Consider the following 23,794-nt stretch of genomic DNA (forward strand, 5'->3'; position numbering starts at 1 on the left):
GGAAGGAGGGAGGGAGGGAGCAAAGGAGGAAGGGAGGGAGGGAGCAAGGGAGGAAGGGAGGGAGGAAGGGAGGAAGGGAGGAAGGGAGGAAGGGAGGAAGGGAGGAAGGGAGGGAGAAAGAGTTCTTGCAAGCATGCCCTCAGGCCAACCCCATACAGACAATTCCTCATTGAGAATCTTCCCAGATGGTTCTAGATTATATCAGCTGACACTTAAAGCTGACCACCATACCCTGCAGTCTAGCTTGGTCCTGAAAGAAGATTATGTCTTCAAAAATACCTTCTGAACTAAAAAAAAGAAAAGAAAAAGAAAGAAAATGGAAAAAATTTATAGATAGTTAAAATACTCTGCATGGCAAAATTATGGTGCATCAAATGTAAGTGTCAGTAAGTATGTGAGGAAGAGGGGCAGGGGGAGGGAGTGAGAGGGAGATTGATTGAGATTGATTTAGCTCCAGATCTAGATTGTGATACTCCACTGTCAGTCTCTAAGGAAGGCAGAAAAGGGACTGCTAGGCTCTTGTGGCAACTGCGCACTGCTATGTGACCCTGGAAAGCTAGGGACAGCCTCACTCTGAAGAACTGCTGATGTGTGAAGCTGGCTCATTGATGAGTGTTCATATTTTCATGGTCTCTTTTCTGTTGCTGTGATTAAGTATCCTGACATAGACATCTTAAGGAGGCTCATAGTTCCGGGTTCCAGTCCATCAGAGAGAAGAAGCCACAGTAGAGGGGCTTGAGAAAACTGGTCACATCGCATCCATAGCGAAGAGCAGGGATCCAGGAATCTATGCAAGCTCACCATGCTTAGCTCCCTTTCTCCATTTTATACAGTTCAGACTTCCCAGCTCAGGGACTGATCCTGCCCACAGTTAGCTTCATCAAGGCAATCCCTCCCAGACATTCTCAGAGACTGATCTGAATCTAGACATTCCTTCACAGGCATGCCCAGAGACCTGCTTCCTAGAGCCAAGCTCACAACTGATGCCAACACAGCTATTCCTAGGTCTATAGGTGAGCAAAACAGTGAATTCTGAAAGGCAAGACCAAGTCACCCTGAAAAACTTCTCAACCGGGAAACAAGACACGCCCACCCAGTGATGTCACTGTGATAAGCACAGGAGGGCTTCCCAGGTTCCTCCATACTGTGTCCACTAAGCAACCTCTACTTGTGTTGGCTTCCTAGATGTCTCATCATTGGGTAGTGTCCCATGCAGCACAGACAAGTGCCCTGGTCCCTAGACATGGATCTGTACAATTGTCAGTCACAATTCACGTTCTGATGAATTCATAACTTCTGGAAGTCTAGTTCCTAACTCTGTAAAGTTAAGGCTGGGGGTTAGACCAGAACAGAAACCAAAGAACCAACTGATCCAAAATCAAAGACAAAATACTAAATACCATTTTAGTGCCTTTCCTATATGGGTTGTTCCCAACAGGGGGCAGGGGACAATCCTTGCCCCAGCTCTGCTTTCTACCTGGGCCACAAGACACCAAGGGAGAGTACGGGTGCTATATTCCAGAGACTGAGCAGTGCCCAGAAGAAAGAAGAGTTCACAAGAGGTCAGTGGCCAGTGCAGGAGAGCTTCAGGCAGGGATGGTCCCAGGTCTCTGGCTGGGTGGAGCCTGAGCACAAACCCGACTCTTTCCCCTGACACTCCATTGCAACGCTATTAATATCTTTCTTCCATTAAAGTTCCACAGATCAAGATGTGGCTTAGTCAGTAGAATACTTACTTAGCACAAATGACACACAGGACCCATACCCAGCACTGCATAAAACAGAGTGATGCTATACACCTGCAATCCCAACATGCAGAAGGTCAAGTCAGGAAGATTGGAAGTTCAAGGTAAGCCTTGGTTATGTCATGGGTTCAAGCCCCCTCCCCCAAGATACTGCCTTAATAATAACAGCAACCAACAGCAACAACAATGGAACCTTCAAAGACTCTCATTTCTGGGAGCCTTTAGGAAGCCAAGGCAAAGAGGATAGCTTATGTACATCTCTGCCTGCTTGGCATTATTTGGATAAGTGTCGGAAAGACTTTCACTCTCAGCATGCCCAAAGCACAGCCATTACTCTCTCTCCTCCCACTCTAAGCTTCTTCACTGTAACAAAACCATCCAGGGCAGACACACAAAGCAGAATCTACCCCAAAGGACCCCTTCTCCTCTCTCTTTCTTCTTCTTCTTCTTCTTCTTCTTCTTCTTCTTCTTCTTCTTCTTCTCCTTCTTCTTCTTCTTCTTCTTCTTCTTCTTCTTCTCCTTCTCCTTCTCCTTCTCCTTCTCCTCCTTCTCCTCCTTCTCCTCCTTCTCCTCCTTCTCCTCCTTCTCCTCCTTCTCCTCCTTCTCCTCCTTCTCCTCCTTCTCACAAGTCACTGGACACCAGTCTCTCCCAATGCAGTCACTCTCTGAGCTGCCAAGGATTTTTCTTCTTGGGTGCTAATCTCTCCAGCTGTTTACCCCACTACAAACCCATCGCATAACGTCATGCTTTGGATTAAAATCTGCATATTTCCCCAACGTCCATGTCCTCTGTGGACTGCAGGGTATGTATTGCTCCTCTCCACATCCATGGCCCTGTGATCTCTACTCCACGCTTGCTCACCTGGTAAGACTTAGCCACTTTACCTCCTTGGAAGTGGCTAAGGCAGAATGACCTCTGGCCTTGATTTGTCTGTGGCCAGGATATTCTCCCAGGCATCGGCCCGGGTCTGTGCTCAGGCTCCACCCAGCCAGAGACCTGGGACCATCCCTGCCTGGAGTTCTCCTGCACTGGCCACTGACCCCTTGTGAACTCTCCTTTATTCTGGGCACCTCTCAGTCTCTGGAATACAGCACCGTACTCTCCCTTGGTGTCGTGTGGCCAAAGTGGAAAGCAGAGCTGGGGCAAGGATTGTCCCCTGCCCCCTGTTGGGAACAATCCATATAGGAAAGGCACTAAAATGGTATTTACAAGCAAAGGAGCCAATGTGACCAGGGGAGCACACTCGGCTCAACAGAGACCTTTGTGATCACGTATGAAAAACCTACTTTTCATAGTCACATCAAAGAGAGAGTTAAGAAGGTGTAGTCGTTTCCTAACCACACGCATACTTTTTGAAGTCAGTGCCCTGTATTTGTCCGTTATTTCCTCTGAATTGAAGCATTCCCTCCTGGCAAAGGAAGGGTAGACATTTAAAAGACTCACATGATACACTCCCTCAAAGCAATAAGCAATAGACAGGGGAGAGATGGCCCTCAGGCTGAGCTGCCTGCCAGTTGTACAGGGAGCACAAGGGATGCCAAGTTTTTGAGTCATAAGCCTGGGCTGGGCTGGGCTTTTCATGGATGAAACTGCCCTTGATCATCTATGCTTCTATTACATAAGGTCAATAACTTACTGGATCACGGAGCTAGACTTGGGTGGGATCATATTATCTTTCTTAAATCATCAATTATCTGTATGGAATGACTTCACATCCCTTATACACAAAACCCACACAGCAGAGGGTCCCTTGGTCTCTACCTTAGAACAGAAAGAGATAGCCATTTCCGCACTTTGGAAACTTTCTTTCAAGGTTCCAATTGTCTGGTTTTATGAAAAGATAAAATTAATTGGGAGTAGTTTGCTAATACTTGGTTTAGCAACAAAGCCATGAGTTGTAGAGAGTGGACATTCTCCTCACACTGCTCCTGCTGGCTGGTGATCGAGGGTGGCCTCTACTGCCGGGCTGAATTATTAATTTGATGGTTGCATTTTATCAGGTAGTCTGCTCTAACTTCAGAAATCTGAGTGAGTTCACATCCCTCTATTCGGTCCCTTGCTAACATCATATGGTAACAATGTCCTTCCAAGCTATGGGGCATCATCCTGGACACTTTGCTCATGAGGTTCCAGCTCATAATGACAAGAACACAGGGAACGGCTGGCAGTACGGTCCTGGGGTTGATGTTGTCATGGGTCTGTTCATACCTGTTGCGTTGCAGGAGCCCACGGTACCTTCTGTGGAGTCATTGCTCATCTGCCCCCGAGAGTCTGTGCGGTTTCGAAGTGCCAATAGAGCGGGGCCCTTGCTTCCACCTTTAAGTGCGAATGGGAGGCAGCCTGCTGGGAAGAACAAGGTTATGGCATTAATGTCAAGTATGGCTAAACATAGCATCCTGTCAGACTAAGATCTCTCTGGGAATCTCCCATCTTACAGGGTGTGCATAGTGTGGCTAGGACTCTGGTCACACTATACACACTTGGGACTTCTTTGACATCATATCTATAGAATGTAAGAACACACACTAACCCAAGTCCTGAAATCATTAGCTCAAATCTTTGAAGACCCTTCAGGACAAATATCCAGCTTAGGCCATCCAGGGGGTTTCTGCAAGTCAGTTACTGAAGGGGCTTTACAAGGGGTACTCCAATGGGCAAATTTCCCAGGGAGCTACAGTTCAGTTGATGCATCCAGAGTCTCTTCAGGGATACAGTCTGCAGGGGAGAAAGCTATGTCTCCCATTCGGGTTAGTAGATGATATGAAGGCTCCAGAGAGGGGGTGGGAAGGTGGGAGCTTGAGTCATACTGAGCTGACCTATGAAGAATAGCACAGACATGTACCATGCCCTCAACAGACCAGTGGGTCTCAAATACATAATGTTGAATTAGTGATGCTGTCTGTTACATGTCTATAACCAACCATGACATCTTTCAGCACTGCAGTAGGTAGGAGAGCATTGGTTTCATTGAGTTGAGGTAGTAGGTCTTTAGTAGTCTAGACTTCCCAACCCACAATGAACTGTAGACATGTTTAACATTTGAAAAAAAAATCAAAATCTTATCCTCTACCCTTGCCTAACTCAGACAGTTCAGAGGAGTCCCTGTGGGTTGCCATGGGAGCCCACTCCCATTCAAGGGTCCTGTTAATCTGGGAGCCATGGCAGCAGAGATGTCCGTGCAATTGGGAAAAGGCACAGGTGGAAGGGAACAGCAAAGGGGTATGTGCTGGAAATGGCTGATGGCAGCGGAGACAGATGGAGAAAACTCAACAGCTTGAAGAAAGGTAGATCTAACACCCCATTAGGTAGGAGGACAGCTCTGGGTGGGATGCTAGGGTCTGACTAAATGGTGTTCAAGGACACCCATGCCTCTTATTTAGTGTGGAACAAAAGGAGAAACCTGAAGAGCCACATGGAAACTAGTTGAATTAGTTACTCCATCCCTGTCTAGAGTGTGAATTGTCCTGGCCTGGGGAAAGCACTGATGGATCATATCTGGAATTGAAGTAGACTCTATAGTATCACATGTTATCTTAAGAGCTTTTAAGTACCCTTGGCATGTTAATATCCACTATAGAGACAGGATTTGGATAAACTTGAACATACAATATACCCATGTCAGTCATTCCCATAATGACTTGAGTAGAGTTAGCAGTAAATACAACCCTGTACTGGAATACAGTAGATTCCACTCTAATCCAGCCCTGATGATGTCATATCACCAGACCAATCACAATACACATACTCCTCAACCTTGAAACTGGTCTTTGGGTCGGACAGGCCTGGTTTCCTGTTGCGTGCCATGGCTGGCTACCTGGAATCTGCAGAATGAGGTGCTATGAATTTCCTATGTCTTCCCTCTCTGAGGAGGAGCACAAAGCATGTGTTTGCCATTCTTGCACCTCCAGGCCTCCAGCCCTGTGTGTCTGCTCTGTGAACTCCTTTCAAAGTCCAGAATACCATATTGATGTCTGTCTATAAAAGACCAAAGCCAAAGTTTTGTTCTAAAATATGAGACATGAGTAGATTAAAAAATCAGCCAATTAAATTTGGATAAAAGAGAACCAAAGCCGGCAACTGCTTGAGTTGTGTAGCAAGGAGAGATGAAGAAAAGCGCACACATACATGTACACATATGTACACACACAGAGGGACACACACTCACACACATGCACACGCATACATGGGGTCTATGCATGCTCCAAGTTCCTCTCTGTAAGGGATCACTCTGTAATAGGACAGACATTCTTCCTGGGCACTGCTGGGAAGAGTGTCTCTAACCTTCAGGTAGAGATGCCTCCAGGTAGAACCACACCAGAGATTGCTTCTAGTCACTCCCTATCTTTATTCTGTCTGCCAGAGAATCTTGTCTCCCTTTCTTCCTTCCATCATGGTGGGAGTTCTAGTTCAAAGTGCACAGGCTTATGCTCTGGAAGCCTCTCTGAGTCCCCCATCCTGACAATAATCACGAACAGAGACGTTCCAAACGAAAGACCTCCAACAGGCCCAGTACCCTGGAGTGAGCTCTCATAAGGACTTATGAAGCCCAGTGTGGTATCTGGGCTCCAGTTTGGGCTCCAGTCAAGACCACAGAGAATGAACCCAGCAAAGGGGAGAGCCCTCGGATCCTCCACTGAGAATGTGAGTCCTTCCTGACACTCTGGAATGAGATCCTTGGGAGATGAGCTAGTCTGAAAACAGAATTCCCCCCACAGAAGCATAGAATGAAAGACTTGGCCTTTGTGTTTCAGCAAAGGATTGGGGGTAGATGCTTCAAGAAAATAGGGAAAGGGGTACCAACCATCACTGCATAAGATATCTGAAGGGAATAAAATAGCTCAGAACTGAAAGACTTTTTAACCACTATTCTTGATTTTTTTTCAAATCACTTAAAAAAAGCATAAACATGATTGAGCAGGGGAAAAAAAAATCTACTTTTCACAGTTGTAAAGAGCTTGACTCTGGCATTAATATAGTCTTACCAGATAGTTGTCTCTACCACCCATTGCAAGAATGTTTTTCTTTCCCTAAAACAAAATTTCTGTCCCACCACTCAGTGACTCTCCCGGGTTCCCAATAGCGCTGATTGTTCTGTCCCTACGAATGTTGCCACTGGAGAGGTATTTGAGCATTGGATTCTCTTGCTGTTTGTCTTCTGAATGCTTGGGTTACTCTTCCTCATGCTCTTCCTAAGATGCTGACTGTTGCAGCCAGTCACCAGTTTCCTTTCTAAGGAACAATAATATTCCATTTTCTGTGTAGACCACAATTTGTTGATTCAACCACTGGGGGACGCTGTGATTGCTGCTTATACCTTTAGCTGCTGTGAAAAGTTTATTTATCTTTATTTTATGTGTATGAGTATTTTATCTGCATCTTGTATGTATCATTTATGTATAGTGGCTGTGGAGACCAGAAGGGGGTGCTGGGACCCCTGTAATTGGAGTTAGAGATGGCTATGAGCTACTATATGGGTGCTAGGAACTGAATCTGGGTCCTGCAGGAGTAGCAAGTGCTCTTAAGCTCTGCGTCATCTCTCCAGCCTCTCACAAAAACATAATAAAGTGGAGATGATCAAAACAGACACATGTGTGTATGTATGTGTGCATTTGCACACTTACTGCCTTCACCAAACAAAATGAAACACCACTATACTTTTTTAAAAGGCAAAATAACCAAAAGGTCTAATTGTATATATATGCAAATTATATATATGTGTGTGTATATATATATCACAAGAGTTTATAAATCTTTTATGTATTTTGCACCCAGAAACTTCATTTGAGCTGTTCTGTTTGAGTTTGGTATCTTAAAATTCCACCTCAGTAAAAAACATGAGAGCCTCAGAGAGAAGTATGTATCTCTGGTCTCTTCTAACCCAGATATACAGCTTCTTGCTTCAGCTGGCCACAGGGACCTTGGAGATGGAAAAGAAGAATGACAAGTCTGGGAGGGAGGAGGGGGGGAGGAGGGGGAGGAGGAGAAGGAGGAAAAGGAGGAGGAGGAGGAGAGGGAGGAGGAGGAGGAAGAAAAAGAGGAGGAGGAGAACAAGGCTGAGGAACTCTGACCTAGAGTAAAATGCAAACCCTAAACTTTGCTCTTCAAGATAGGGTTTCTCTGTATAGCCCTGGCTGTCCTGGAACTCACTTTGTAGACCAGGCTGGCCTCTAACTCAGAAATCCACCTGCCTCTGCCTCCCGAGTGCTGGGATTAAAGGCGTGCGCCACCACACCAGGCTAAACTTTGCTCTTGATAAACATCAAATGTATCCTCTGCTTATAGAAGCACACTCACTTGAGAACAGCAATGCCTGCACTTCTTAGAGTCCCACAAGCTCATGACCAGGGAAGGTCTTGTCTAGGTCTGGCTCACAAGGGGGGAGGGGGGGCGGGGGGCGGGGGGTGGTGGTGGTGGTGGTGGTGGGGAGTAGTAATGCTGGAGTTCCCACTGTGTCTGTCACCTCCCTGAGCTCATGCTGGGCTGTGTGAATTCTGAAACTCAAAATAGAGCCTGGTTGCTCTCACTCTTCCATTCTGTGCTCTGGGAACAACAGAGTGATGAATAGCAGCCGCCTTCCCCAGCAGAGGCAGGCAGCATGGAATGTGAAATGCGGACAGGCATTCTGCCTCTGATGTGTTGGGACCAACTGGGCGACCTGACTATTTAAGGCCAATTTTGAAGACGTGGGAGCAAATCAGGGAATAAAATAAAGGTTCAATTAGCTCTTTATCTCCCCTAGAGTGTAAGTCTGCAAATTTTATTCAAATAATAAAATCTGTCTCTGTGAGATACTGAGATAAAATGGAGAAAGTACCTCACAGAGCAGACCATGACAGAAGCCACCAAAGCGACCCTGGAATGGTCAGCACACTTGGAGGGGTGTATTATCCATCAAAGTTGGGATACTAAGGATCTGTGTTAGTAGACCACTACATATAAATTAATACTGTGCTCCCAGATGGGGTCTGCCACTGGCCTGTTTTAGGCTCTTCCCCAAGCACCCACTACACATAAGTAGAGACTTGCTTAAACTCAGAGAGCTGCGGGTAGAGTTGTAAAATGATCGAAGTTACTCAGTCTAACATCAGAAGAGGAAAACGTTGGGTCATACTAAGAGAAAGGAGAAGGCCCTGTGTGAGAAAGTCCTGAACGGAAACAGGCTGGACGAGGTCTCCCGAGGCAAGGCAAAATCACATGACCACCACTGTCATCATCGGACATACCAAGAGGTACAGAAGTCTCAGGAAAGGGCTGGCTAGAAGTCAGACTTGCAATTCTGTTTTAGTAGAAGTGAAGCAGCATCGAGGGCAGGGTGCAGATGAATGGCTTTAGACATAGGCTATGGGTTAGTGTATGGAAAGACTGTTGACAGAGAAAAGGCAGACCGCAAGGCTGACTGTAACAAACAGGGCACAGCATAAGAAAGCCCATGGTGCTGGGGCGGTGAAGTCCTCACCCTTGGTAGACATTTCCCGCTGAGGGTTCTAACCTTCCTCCCAGCTCTGCCCCACTTCCACTTTTGGAAGTATATTTTTAAATTAATAAATTAATGTAGCATGGGGAAGTTTGCTGGCATGTATCATGATTGTGTGTGTGTGTGTGTGTGTGTGTGTGTGTGTGTGTATGAGAGAAAGAGAGAGAATGAGAGATAGAGGGAAAGAGATGCAGATCAAAGGAAACATTTGAAAATTGATTCTTTCCTCCCACTTACTTTTGAGGCAAGGTCTCTCTTGTTTCTGTCACTGTGTGGTGTACTCCAAGTTAGCTGCCTGCGACCCTGGGGCACAGGAGTGCAGCAATTACAGAGTGCACTACCACAGCCGGCTTTTGGTGTAGGTCACCAGGATAGAACTCAGGATGAGTGAGCCCTCTCCCCAGCCATGGTCTTTCTTGATAAATTCTCTCTGTTCATGCTTCTACCTACACGTTTATGTACAGATTTTCTGTTCTGATATACAAGACCCAAGAAATCAAGAAGTTGTTCATCATACTCCAACCCCTGCCCATATCACAAAGATTCTCTTTTGAGACCCCTACAGGCTCTGCCTAGTCACGTGGGCTGAATATGCAAACATGACATAGGTTCCCATCACCATGCCTACCAAGTTATGCATATAAGAGTAATAAGAGGGAGTCTGTTTAGGTTTCTTCGACTGGGAAAACGTAGCAACAGATGAAGTTTATGTGCACTGCCAGTAATGAGGAAGAAGAAAAACAAAACTGAAAATCCCAGTGTGTAGTCAAACATGGGATACTGGGAAGCCTAGAGAGAGTCAAGCATCTTTTAGCAGCATCTTTCCTACAGAGGCAGAAGCCAGTGCCTCTGCAGCAGCGGCAGACAAGATGAGGACAGGAGGGAGAAGCCACACTTTTCATACTCTTCATACACTACATAATCTTGGGATTTGCAAGTCTCCAGGATGTAAAGGTGGAGAGCCAGATCCTAGAAGTTTATACTGCCCCTTGGCTCTTGACCATCCTAAAGCTTCATTCCTCAGAAACACATCCGAAAACTCACCATTTCTATCTGCCTCTCCTGTCTTGCTGCCACCATTTTTAACCCCCTTCACATGCTGTTGACTGATACATATTCTCTATCTTAGGATGCCACATTTGTGATGTGTCCTCTCTAGCTTCATGCTATGCAAAAGGGACAGGTGGGGAAGCTGGCTTGAGTACTTGGCCTCCAAGGTCTTTGTAGTTCATCAGAGTAGGGTCCAGTCACCCTGTCCTTCAGAGACTTGCATGCAGTGCTCAGATACTATGATCTGCGAGATTGTGAGCACATTACCAACAGGTGTGTAAGGCAGAGCGCTCCTGTGTGAAGAGAAGGCTTTCTAGACTGCGCTTGGGGGCTGCCTGGGATGAGTTGCAGGGGCTTGAGAGAGCAAGCTCAGCTGTTCCACCCCAGAGTGACTTTCCTGCCAGTCCTTACTCACAGAAGAAAACAGGGGGCAGAGTAGAACATGCTGGGAGTTCTCTGCTCTCTACAGCCAGAGAAGAAGTAAACCAAGACACATTCTACCCAAACCAAACAGCACTAATTTGGGGGAAAATTACATGGATAAAAAACATTTTTTAAAAAATGTTTTTCTGAGGGAAAAAAAGAATTCGTTTAAAGAGTTGCATAGCACTGCACTTTGGATCTTAATGTTCACCAAAGGGTTCTGTGTGTTAAGTCAACCAGTGTTGTGCTGAGAGGGAGCCTGAGGGAGGCCTTCAGGGAGTGTGCTCTTGAGGGAATATTAAGGCCTCAGAGCCTTTTCCTCCCCTCTCTTTGCCTGTCTGGCCACACCTGAGAGGCTTTGCAGGAACTTCCAATGGGACATTTCCACAGGCCAACTGACCATGGGTGGAAAGAGTCCAAACATCCTTCTCTTTTTCTAACTTGATTACCTATCACATTCCTTATACTAACAGAGGCTGAATAACACACTGGCAGCTCTTTGGGCATTTGTATCAATAACAGCAGCGTGGCTCTCACACGGAGGAGGAAAGAATTCATCATTCACTCAACAGCATTTTATGCCACATCAGCGGAAAGGAAATCTTGCCTGCCGACCACAGGATTCAGCAGTTGGCCTGTCACCCTAGCTGCATTTTCTGCAGGGACAAGAGGGTAACCTGTGCTCAGAGTTTGCATAGGATTAAGGATCATCTGCCACACAGACTGGCCTTCCCTGCACTGAAGGGATCAGCATGATCCAAGGCATAGCTGTGACCTGCAAGGCTTCAAGCATTGACCTGACAGGGGTGGTACACGAAGGAAGAAATGACAGACACATGCACAGAAGAGCTGGGATCTGGTGGGTTGTGTGCTCTCTGGTGGAGATGGACAGCCTTGAACCAACCCCAGACTTCAGAATGCTTACCAGGTACAGCAACAGAGGGAGGGCCCAGCTAATCTCAGTAGAAGGTCCCTGAAGGTGAGCAGTCTCAGGCTGTAAGCACCATCACCATTCGCACTTGGACTAAAGGCAGGCTTTGCCAAGAGCCTGACCAGGGGTCAGATGGATCCCTGACAAGGTCATATTCATAACACATTCACGGAGGGCTTCTTTGGCTCACCAGAGAACATTCACAGTGACTCCCTCTTGCTGAAGGAGATGTGTACCACTATTTCACAGGAGGGTTGTCTGCTCTGGCTTCCCTTGGGGAGAGGGTATCTCTGTATTGAGGACCACATTGGAAAAGCCTTTATGGGCTCCAAACACAGCAGGGTGTCTGGGCATGAGTGGCTAGGCATGTCAACCAGACTCAAGAATACACATCCCATGGTGTTCTGCACAAGGCTTCTTCCCTAGGCCAAGGAAAAAGGAGTATGGCAGACATGGTTTGTACACCAACCACCAGCCCCTTGGATGCAACGTCTTCGCTCTGTCCCTCCATGGCTCATCTGCCCACAGCCATGTTGACCACACAGCAGTCACCAGATGGCCAGCGGGGAGCTGTCTGTGGACACAGCAGCCCTGTGGAGGAGGTTTCTTAAGGAACTTTGGTTTCCTCCTTGGAACCATGTAAGCAGGGACAGGAGCCACCCCTTTCTTCCCTGCCTCTCACTTGGGTGCTTGTACCAGAATTTGAAGGGGAGACAACTCAAATGACCTAAAGTATATTACGGACAAGAATTCCCTACAGACCAGTGTGACCTTTTGGAAGACTAGAGAGAGAGAAAAGAGACACAGCCAGGTACTAGTTCTCCATACTGCCTATCTCTGAGAAATTACTCTGGGTCCAAGAAGGAGCCACTAAAAGAAAATGACCCCAAATGGCACAGAGCCTCCAGAGAGGACTCAGTGAGGGGGGAAGCTCAGTTTCTAAGGCTGACACCACTGTGGTCCAGCAAGGTCTCAGGACCAGAGGGGCTGTTGGGAGAGCAGAGGCTGCTTCAGAGCATGGATCAGATGCTATCTTGTCCAATCACTTGGTTCACTGCAAGGAAAGTCCTAGTGTTTGTCGATGAGATGAGACTTGAATGGCACACGTTTCCAAGAAAAAGCCAACATTTCTATTTAGCCCTGCTGCTTTTTGTCCAAAACAGCTAAAAGAGACCGACCCTCAAAACTGTTTCGTAAGCTTGTTGGGTCAAGGTGAAGACCACTGGACCTTGACAATTTTGGCAGAAGACTGGGGCAAAAAGGTCTCATAGTCTAAGTAAGTGCCCCCTCTCCAACACTCATGCCCTACACCCTGTCCACACTATCTGTGAAGTGACAGGGTAGGAGTGGAGTTCGATCTGTCTCTTAAATTCTTCTTCCTAAAGTAAAAGGTGTCCCCCTGCAGGGCATTTGAAAACCCAGCAGAAACTCCTCATCAGCTTCTGGTTCCCTCGGAGCGTGTGAGCACTGCAGGCTCCTGGGTTCCTCTGCACCAACCTGCCCAGCAGCTTTGGGAGTAGAGCAAGCCCAATGCATGCGCTCACCCCTGACTCTCTGTCCAATTCTCTTTTCATGGGTTCCCCCTGATGCCCTGCACTGGCCCAACTCAAGGACTGGCCTGAGTGCTCCTGGGAGGAGCTGACTGGAAAGCATCACATTTTGAGGAAAGGGGTGGTCATAGAAAGATATTTGGGTTCCAACCTGCTAGTTCCGGATACAAAGAGCATCTCTTGAGGAAACACTGGTGCCATGACTGTGGGTCTGTCCAGAGTGGGATGCTGGATGTCAGCACTTTAGTCAAGTATACATTAAGTCATAGATATTTAAGTTGTCAACATGAGTGAGCTATGGGATATCCGTGGTACAAGAAACAAGCAGGCATCCTTAGCCTTCGGGAAGACCTTCCCACATAAAATTTAAGCCACAGGACAGTTCTAAGGTAGAGGTACAGGAAACAAGCAGGCATCCTTAGCCTTCGGGAAGACCTCCCCACAAAAAATTTAAGCCACAAGACAGGTCTAAGGTAGAGGCTGCCTCTTGGATGCTCCAATTTTAAGACCCTGCTTTAGTCATCAGTTTATATGAAAAGAGGGTGAATTGTCATTTGAATTAAAATAATTAAAAGATAAATTCAGGAAAATGATCCTTAAATATTTCTGGTGAAACTGTTATTTATTCTTTTTTTTTTTTTCAGTAAACTTGAACATGAACCTTTTTTCAAATGAAAAATTTCCTAAAGGTAGCAGAGATGTTGTTTGCCCAATTTTACACTTTTTTCCTTACATATACGAACCAAAATTATTTATGTTAATTACTTGAAGTAACCTTCTTAGAGAGAGAGTAGGGAATCAGCTTTAGAAACTATCCCCTCAAGAGACAAGATGCTAATGACAAACATAATCTTCCCTCTCCTACCACAGGGAGGCAGCAGCCCAAATCTCACACCCTTGATCACTGGTGGGTGACCAGGGGTCCTATAGATATGGATCCAAAGTTTGGGTTCAGCACTGAGCCAGTATAAATCACAGTCATAAAGCTTTTTTTAGTTTTTAAAGATTATTTAACTTTATGTGTATTGATGTTTTGCCTTCATGTATATATGTGCACCATGTCCATGCCTGGTGCGCACAGAAGCCACCTATACTCTGGAACCAGATACAGATAATTGTGAGCCACTGGGTAGGTGCCAGTGACTGAACCCAGATCCTCTATAAGAGCAACAAGTGCTCTTTACCACTGAGCCATCTCTCTAGCGCATCATATTATATTTGAATATCTTGAAGCTCTGTCCCTGGAAAAGCCCAATATTATAAAGGATATACTTTGGATATACTTGCTTGTGCATAACCACATCGACCATAGGCTGGGAGGAAGAAAAGACTACCCCAGTTATTTTAAAGGGCAAGATCGGACTGACTGCAGACTCCTAGATACCTGATATGCTGGGAGATAGTGGAATCATCTCCATCAGCCTTCAGAGCATGATCTACACAGCCAAGTTGTCTTTGAAAGGCCAATGGAAGATGTCCATGGAGGTCAGAACTACATAGAACCACGTACATGAGTATCAAACCCAGCACTGTATGTCAAAATCAGGTGGGGAACATTGAGCCCAAATGAATGAGCAGCCAGTATCACACTGACTGTTTTTATGGAAAATTTGTGGAAAAATGTCTTTCAAAATATTAAAACATAATATATATATGTGTGTGTATATATGTGTGTACATATATGTGTGTATATATATATATATACTTGTATGTATACTTGTATATATTTTATAGATATTCAGTCCATTGATACTAGATCATTTCTGCACCGTCCCGATCTATGGCACAAATCTGCAAGCACAAATGAAAGAACTGGCAATTCTGGAGAGCCAAGCCACAGGACACCACTGCACCCTAAAGTTGCTACCACCACCCTCAGTGTTCTGCTGACAGCTCAGAGCATGGAAGACAAAAATGAGATGCATCCATCAAGAAGGGTGTGAGACAGGCACATGGAAACTACTCTGCTCATCAGAAGCCAATGATCTGGCCTTGGGTTCCAACAACAGCTCCTCATCCCTTGCCTGACTTCATACTATGGTTTAGGCTGACTTCACACAACTAGCATTCTTCCAGTCTCTTGCAGACGCCCTTAAGGTGGAAGCCAATGGAAACTCAGAGATCAGACAGGTCCTGAGGCAAGTGTCTGGCTCTGAAGATGAGCAGACCTTACTTCCAAAATCATCAGTGTCATGTGACCATGTTCTTCCTCTACCCCTGAAGTCTAAATACTATGATGGCACATGGTCTGATCCAGGTGACTCATGACATAAACCTGTCCAAGCAGTACTGGTCCTTATGCCAAGCCTAGCTAATCACACTGTCTTATGGATTCTCGTCCCTCTGTTTGCACTCGGGATGGTTCCTAGGACCCTGTTGATGCCAAGCAGAGTCACCACTGAAGCTGTCATCAGTCCCTAGCCCACCAACCCCATCTCGATTCAAGGCCAGTTCAACTCTGGCAGTAACAGTGTGCACAGCCCATATTTGCCGAAGAACCTAATGCACACCTAATCTTAAACCTCTGAACACTTCCAGAAGAGGCAAATTTGATGGGGCTGGAAAAGCAGGCACTGTTCTGCCTGGCGAGACCCATGCTGGAACTTAAGTTTCCCAGGAGAAGCAGTGGCTGCAGAGTTTCCACCTGTCCATGAGCCCCCGCTCACTCGTAAGAACTTCCCTCCAGAAGACAGGGTCTATGTACTGTGTGCAGCTGGCCTCTCCTGGCTCCATCCTGCTACAATTTCCCCATCACAAGAGCTAGACTACTGCCTGCTTCTAGGCGCTGGCACCCAGCAACTGCTCACTGGCATGCTAGTTACCTATCATAGAACGCACGTTGGTCTAGAGATGGTACCTTCTACATACCCAACTAATTTCATCAGTTACTGGGGATACCCAAGACTCCAGCATCCTTCCCACCACAAGGATCCAAGGAAGTCCTGTGGTCACTCTCCTGAAAGCCCCGAAAGTCATCTCTACTAAGACCTGAGACAGAGAGCAGAAACAAGAAAGGACCCGACATACGCTATCTCTTCCTTGTAGAACACCTGGGAAGGCACTGTGATTCCACTATACATTATTTTGAACCAGGAACAGATTCTTTGTGCTGGGAGAGAAAACAAAGACCCTTGCCTTTTCTCTTCTAAACATGTGACCTTGTGTGTGTGTGTGTGTTCTGTTTGTGTGTATGTGGCATAGGCTGGCCTTCTATGTTCAGACTCCAGATGACTGGTTTTCTCTGTCCTTAATGCAAGCCCCTACTAACTAATGATCTATTCCAGTATGCAGGGGTACTATGAGGATAAATGGCAATGTCTATAAAGTGCTTGGAGTTCTTAGGATGAAAAGGCACAGGAGAAGAACAGAGCAGCGACACGTTATTATTCTCGCACAGAGTGGGTGGAATTGCAAAGAGAAATCATGTCAGAGATGTAAGGAAACTTAAAAGTCTGAGACTTTAAAAGGCTGAGATTATTAAAACACCTAGGTGTTTGACAGGAGAAAACTCAACTGTTCACCTGTCTCAGAGATATAATACTTCTTTCTCATTCCTTACTCCACCCCACAATTGCTTCTTCCTGAACTAAGCTTTCAGTGTAGTCAAGTGAGCTCCATAGATGAAAAATTATTTTTATATAGGTATGCCCCAAAGTGACAGCTGCCCCCCCCCACAAAAAAAAAACCAAGCTGTGGCAGGCAGTCACCATCAGCATGGGTTGTTGTTGAGTTGTATTGGACTCAAACACATCAAGAATGTGTCCAACTGTGGATATGGCTGGAGGGTCCTTGACTGTGTGGAGATGGGGTGATAAAACTGACTTGTCTGCATAGAATTAGAACTCTGATAGAGCCACAGGCATGTGGGAAAGGAAACAGGAAGGATCCACTATCAGAAAACGAAAGATGGCTAAGACAGGCATCTCTCTCTGGTTTCTTGAGTGCAAGCACTAACTTGGGCAATAAACACACAGTGTCCATAACCCAGCATGGGTCTGTGATCTAAGCCCATCTGTAACTGCCTGGTGCTGGAACCATATGCTAGGAAGTTAAAAAGCTCCAGGATGGGTGTCCCAGAGGCTGCCTGAGATGAACAAGTGGGTTTATCTGGAGGGACCCCGCAAGGATGGGCATGCCCCACTCTTCACAGGGAGTGATGTCAGAGACAAAACCAACCTGGAGTTGAAATCATGCTTGAATTTGCACACAGAGTAAATAGGATCAGCCTGCCCCAAATAGCAGAACTCAGCCAAAATGAAGCCCCAATAAGGATATTTGAACGTCTTAGATAAATATCATTCAAAATCATAGCCAAAGGATATGCAGGGTTGATGAAAAATCAAAAATCAGCCTTTAGAAATAAATTTTAAAACTTATAGTTAGTGGATAATTTTTTAATCCAGCACCTAAGAGGAAGCCATGAGAAACAATTAGAAAACTGGAAGGCTGAACAGAGGATTTTTCAGGATCCAGCTGTAGAAAAGGAGATAAAACGGGGAAGATGCATTGGATACATGCCACACAGAGGGAGAACATCTAGAACATTCTTCATGAACACCAGAGGAGGCAACAAGAGGTAGTGGAGGCAGACTAAAAGACATGATAAGAGAGATGGTTCAAGGTCAGCAAAATGTGGGAGAATGTTAGAAACAAAGCTCCTAGCAGGCTAAGGAGCTCTTGGTCCTCTCAGATTCTATACCAGTCAGGGTTTCCAGAGAACAACAGCCATTAAGAGATCAGATGGACAGACATACAGGCATAAAAAGAGAAAATTTCAAGGAATTAGAGAGGATAGCAAGAATCTAGAAATCTAACCAACCTGTTACCCCACCCCCACCCCAAAGGCTACCAGACAAGAAAGCACTGTGGTTTGAAGGAGCCACCTTCAACTCTGTTCAGACCTCCTCAGGGAGGGATGCCCTTACTTAAATGTTAATACATTTCCAAGCCATCTTCACAGAAACATCCAGAGCAATATATGAACTACTACCTGGATACCCTGTGACCCATTCAAGAGGGCTCACAAAGTCAGCCATCAGAGATTCCACATTAATGGAACTCCTAAATGAAAATGACAAAGAGGAAGGTTTAAACCATCAAAAATAGTAGGCACATAGAGGAATAAAATTTGGGCATAAGAACATTTTTAAATAGGTCAAAAAAAAACATTTTGATAATACTTTCAGTTTTCTGAGGTTGAAAACAGTGTTGGAGAACATTTTGTTTAGTGCACTAATCAAGAGTAAGAACGAAGCCTAACTGACAGGAAAACCTTGAGGAGAGAGTTGCTGACTTCCCCATCATGGTTGTAGGCATCCCTCAGTCACATGGCGACCACACATAGATGTAGGTGGTAAAGGTAACACAGCAAAATAGGAACAGGCCTGAACACCTGGCAAGGAGTAACATCAGCAAGTCACCAAGGGCACTCCCTGGTACTGTCCCCTCATGGAGACAGTGACAGTCTACCTAAGCAGAGTGGATGGGACCAAAGGAAAACGGGGAGGGAGCTGAGCACCAGCCTTCACCCTCTTCATCCTCTTGGCTGTGTCGAGCTGGTCTCTCTGAAACCATGAGCCAAAATATATCTTGCCTCCTATAAGTTGGTGTGTTAGATATTTGATGGTAGTAACAAGAAAAACAGTGACTACAGCTGGCTTGACTAGTAATCCTATCATGCAGATATCTCAAAACACCATGCTCTGTGCCTTAAATATACACGCACAAGTCTGAAAAGAGCTTTCTGGAAAATGAATTTAAAAAGTTATCCAGCTTTATTATTATCAGAGGTACTGTTTTTATGATTATTTCTGGTTGGGTAAAACAAAATGAGGTGCTATTTTATATTTCTTACAGGTGTAGAATCACAAAGACTCACAATGGACAAATTCAAATGTTCACAAAAACTCCCAACTTGAGAAGCGGTTGGTAGAAATGAAGTTAATACAAGTATTTTTAAGACTGAATTGCTCTGTAAATCATATGGATATAGGTGTGCCCTACTACCCATAAATTCTACTTGATAATTTTCTCAAGATATCACTTAGTAGTATCTAAAAGCATGTGCAGCAATAGCACATACCACACAGGGATATGTACTGTGACCCACAGAGCTTGAGTCTTGGAACCCTGTCAAGGAGCAGCTGAGGAACAAACAAAGGACAGACACACAGACATATATACCGGAAAGCTGGTTGGATGGTGTCTGTCCAGAAACCTAGAACGTCAGGCTGTATTAGGGACAGCACAGGAGGAGAATCTAGCTAGTCTCCAGAAGCTATGTGTAAGAGAGTCTCAGACTGTACATATATAGAAGAAAAAGGAGGAGGCTGTAGCTGCCAGTCTTTGCAAGCACTGGTCACTCAACGATAGGCACCAGGACACCTGGGGAAGGCTTTATCACCCTCCTGAGCCTGACCTTCATGGGTAATGGCTTTGCCAATTCCTCATGATCTGAGGATTGGAGTCTTCAACATGGCCACACCCATGTCAACAATACACATTCTCTCAGGGCTTCTCTATTCTCTACAGACATGCACTAACATGAGCTGAACATGGACACCAATAGACATGCCAAAGTTGATGGGGGAAAAGCCCTTGAGGCCTCCACCTTACACAAAGAACTCACAGACCAGCAAAGGAAGCTGGGGACAGGAGAGCAGGTGTTCCCAAGGGAAGAGCCCACCAATTGGTTTCTAGTGCCAAATAGCCAAGTGGGTGCTGGGAATTGAACTCAAGTCTTCAGTGAGAGCAGCCGGCTCATAACCACTACCAACCCCCAAAGCCCCAGTTAGTGATTCTCATGGAGAGGGAACGATAGAAGTGGATTGATTAAAGATTTATTTGTAAATCCATACATTGATCTACCTTTTGAAAAAAAATCTGTGACGTGTGAGTCTACATTTACAGAACCATAGATAACAAAACAAGGGATTCTTCCTGGAGGTTGTGTTTCATAATTGTTCTGATATTGTGTTTGTACATTCAGACAGTGGAGTGTGCAATGTGATAACTGTTAGCATCTCGGGGTAAAAGAACAAGGAGATTTCAATGAAGCCATGTTGTCTTGGTTCACATCATGGCAGTCATCCAAGGTATGGCTATTAGTTGATCACTGAAGTAGTCTGCATACACACTCTCATCATGCCCGCCTTGAACGCACAATTTATTTCACTCTTAGAGAAAGTAAGACGCTGGCTCAGAAAACTAAGTCATAACACCTAAGTTAAGTGTATCTGTGTATCTCTGTCTGTGCTGACTAGGACATGTCAGATTAGCATGAAAACGAAGTCCCTTGTAGTCCTGGTGCCTGCAAGATTAGTAAGGCTCAAGACCTACAAGATTAGCATGGCCCAAGTGCTTTCTCTGAATCTGGTCTCCACAACTTGACAGCCTATAGCTACGTGTGCCTACACAGATGAAGAAATGAAAGTCAAGCAATGTGTTCACAAGTGAAGACCAAGCTTAAACCAAGAAAGCATAATATTTTAAATTAAAAATGTGAAGTTTAAAAGATGCTGTTAAGTAGTAGTTGGATTTAAAAAAACACTTGGTTCTAGGTGAGGTTGTGATTAGATTTATTAATATACTTTAGCTTCCCCAGCAATTATAGAAAATGTCTTGTGTTAGGGGTTTTATGAGAATATAAAACTCTAAATTGTTTTATTACATTTTTAAGTGTTTGTGTGTGTGTGTGTGTGTGTGTGTGTAGTGCATGTGCCACAGCATCTATGTGCCATAGCATGCATATGCCACTGCATGTATGTGCCACAGCACCTGTGTGGAGGGCAGAGGGCACTCTTCAGGTGTTGTTTCTCTTTTCATCATGTGAGTCCTGGGGTTTGAACTCAAATTGTCAAGCTTGGCAGTAGGCATCTTGACTTACTGATCCATTTTACTAGTCACAAAACTTATAAATTGATCAATATTGCTATATCTTAAGGAATATGAGATATGGAAGGGATGTTAGTAGCTAATTATGCATGTTTGGGACATACTTGTACATATGTGCTTATGTGTACATGTGCCTATATGTCTGCTTTATTAAGAACATTGGGAATGAATTAATTCTCTGTGCTATAGATGTGAGAGATAATATTCTATATAATTTCTTATCTAACTTACTTGACTATTGGGTTAGATTGTGACATCTCTTCAAATTAAAAGAATCACATATATGACAAGAGGCTAAAGGCACAAAACAAAATGTGCCAATCTGCCCATGAGTAGATGAATCCTAATTTGTATCAATCTTTCTGTCCTCAAGTGTTAACTTGCTAATGCTGAGTATTTAAACTGATTCCCTTGCAGCCCTAGTAATGGTATTACCAGCTAAACAGTCAACCCTTTACTATCTCTGAGGTTAGGGGACAGTTTCCCATACATAGCTATGTTCTTACTCCTAGGGGTGACGATGATCTCCCACCATTAGTTATACTTCCAGAATCATGGAAGCATCTCAAACAACAAGAGCATATCCTTAAATTCTTATCACTGTTTCTTCAAACAAGCCAATAATCATTTTTAGGTGGGACCCTGCATCCCCATCTACATCCCTGTCTGCCTCCCTATCTGTCTCCCCATCTGCCTCCCCGTCTGCATCCTTTTCTTTATACTTGTCATCTGCATCCCTGTCATCTGTAACCCAGTCTATGTCCATGTCTGCATCCCTATCATGGCACCCAGTAAATGTTCTCATTACTGAAATATTGGCTTTATCCATATTATTGTAAGACTTGGCACCAATCTTCCCACAAAAGCCAAGAAAAAAATTAAATAATTGACTCTGGGTTCCAAACATGATCAGTTACTATTAATGTATGCCTCTTCTGAGGTTCTGTAACCACTGTGGTTACCAGTAGTAACCAAGTTTGGGCAGTACATTATTTCAGAGCATGATGACTGGTTTTCTAGGAAAGGCGACCCACAGCATCCAGCACACTGCTTTCTATCTTAGCTAGTCCAGTCTGCCACCAAGTCATCTCCTCATTGAGTACATATGGATCTTATGCATATTAGGTGCCACCAATTATCATGAACACTAAGTGGAATGCCTTGTTGCAGTGGGTTATTGCATATATGTCTCCAAATGTTATTGTTTAAAATTTTTTCCTTTTGAAGTAATTTTAGACTTACAGAGGACTAACAAAACCCAAGCATAGCATTCTTATGTGCCCTCATCCTCCTCTTCTATGCCCTCACCCTCCTCCTCTTCTGTGCCCTCACCCCTCACCCTTCTCCTCTGTGCCCTCATCTCCTCCTCTTCTAATACCTTGTGTAACAAGGGAACATTTATAAAGATCAAGAAACTAATATCTGTGCAGTGTGAATACCTGTGGTACATGCTTTCTTTCTTTCTTTCTTTCTTTCTTTCTTTCTTTCTTTCTTTCTTTCTTTTTTTATCATTCTTTAGAAGTTTCACTTGCCAGAAGCATGTCCTGTGCTTGACCCCACCCGTCATTCCCAGCAGCCTCTGTTCTTGGTCTGTGGCTCCTGATCGAGGCTCCAGGAACAACCTGAGCTCCTGCATTGCTGGCTGCTAAAGTCCCAGTGCTGCAGCCTATCTGCTGGCCCGAGCGCCTGTGCACACAGCAGGGTTGCATATGCTGCACACTCTGCTAGCTCTCTCCCCTTCCCCCGAGACTTAACACAATGAACAATTAACATCGGAACATCTCATTTACTAAATTAGCGTCAATCACAAAGCTAATTAAGTGAAAAGTTAGAATTCAAATGATGTTCTGACTTATTCAATCTTCACCACAAATGTAAGCTACATTCTTCTCATTTTATACATTAAAAATGGATCATACAGCCTTTCCTTTTTAATCAAAATAAAGCTCCTTAAAGGACGGAGCAGATGACGATACCTATGTCTGTCCACATACACGTTTACCACAAGGAACATATAACTGAGGGAAAATCAGGACTTCAGATAATATTTTAGAATTTTCCCAGCATGTCTTCAGGGTAAATCTGATGGTTTAAGATAATCTGTTTGAAACAGATGTTTTTATCAATGATTTCCACATCTCATTAGGAAAAATGGCAGAAATACTAACTAAATACTATATAAAGTAAGTTATATAAGTTATATAAATATAACACATATTTCAGAAGGGACATTATGAACAAGTTCTCCTGGAAAGAAGTTGTATCTGCAGACACTGACTGACTGATAGACCTGCAGTGATGTGGGGAGGTTGGAATGTTGCAGATCTTGAGGCTAGTTACCTTATTTGGGGATAATACTGGACCTCAGAACAGCCATTCATCTGCTTCTGTATCTGCACTAACATCCTTGTGACTAATGATGAAAACCTTTGAGATCTCTTAACCCCAAAGCTAAAACTGACATCAGCTATCACCTTGAGCCTGTAGAAAACTCCCCTGTCTTGTGGTAAACACCTCTCTGATGTCCCTACCAATGCATTTTAACTTTGATTTATGACTAGAGTGTCATAAATTCTGTAAAATTACAAAACGTCATGAAACTGCTTCCATACCAGAACAAGGAATTTGAAATAACATAAATCTGTGTTCCTGGGTTATGGTCTCTCAAATGGATCCAGAATAAAGTATCTCTAATTCCCTTTAAAATGAGAGCTATGTTTTGTTTGT

General features: G+C 44.6%; 1 protein-coding gene across 3 annotated transcripts in view; it reads right to left on the bottom strand.

Annotated features, from left to right (window-relative positions):
* The window catches only part of Pde10a (phosphodiesterase 10A), a 446,975-nt gene that overhangs the window by 225,324 nt on the left and 197,857 nt on the right, over positions 1-23,794 (bottom strand). For 2 of the 3 annotated variants that reach the window (XM_029471092.1, XM_029471089.1), the window contains exon 2: positions 3,955-4,089. In XM_029471092.1, the coding sequence (XP_029326952.1) occupies positions 3,955-4,003 (49 nt within the window). In that variant the 5' untranslated portion in view covers positions 4,004-4,089. The remainder of the gene's footprint in view (positions 1-3,954; positions 4,090-23,794) is intronic. The other variant, XM_029471090.1, reaches the window with a different exon arrangement.

Source organism: Mus caroli, chromosome 17, assembly GCF_900094665.2.
Source record: "Mus caroli chromosome 17, CAROLI_EIJ_v1.1, whole genome shotgun sequence".
Classification (NCBI taxonomy): Eukaryota; Metazoa; Chordata; class Mammalia; order Rodentia; family Muridae; genus Mus; species Mus caroli.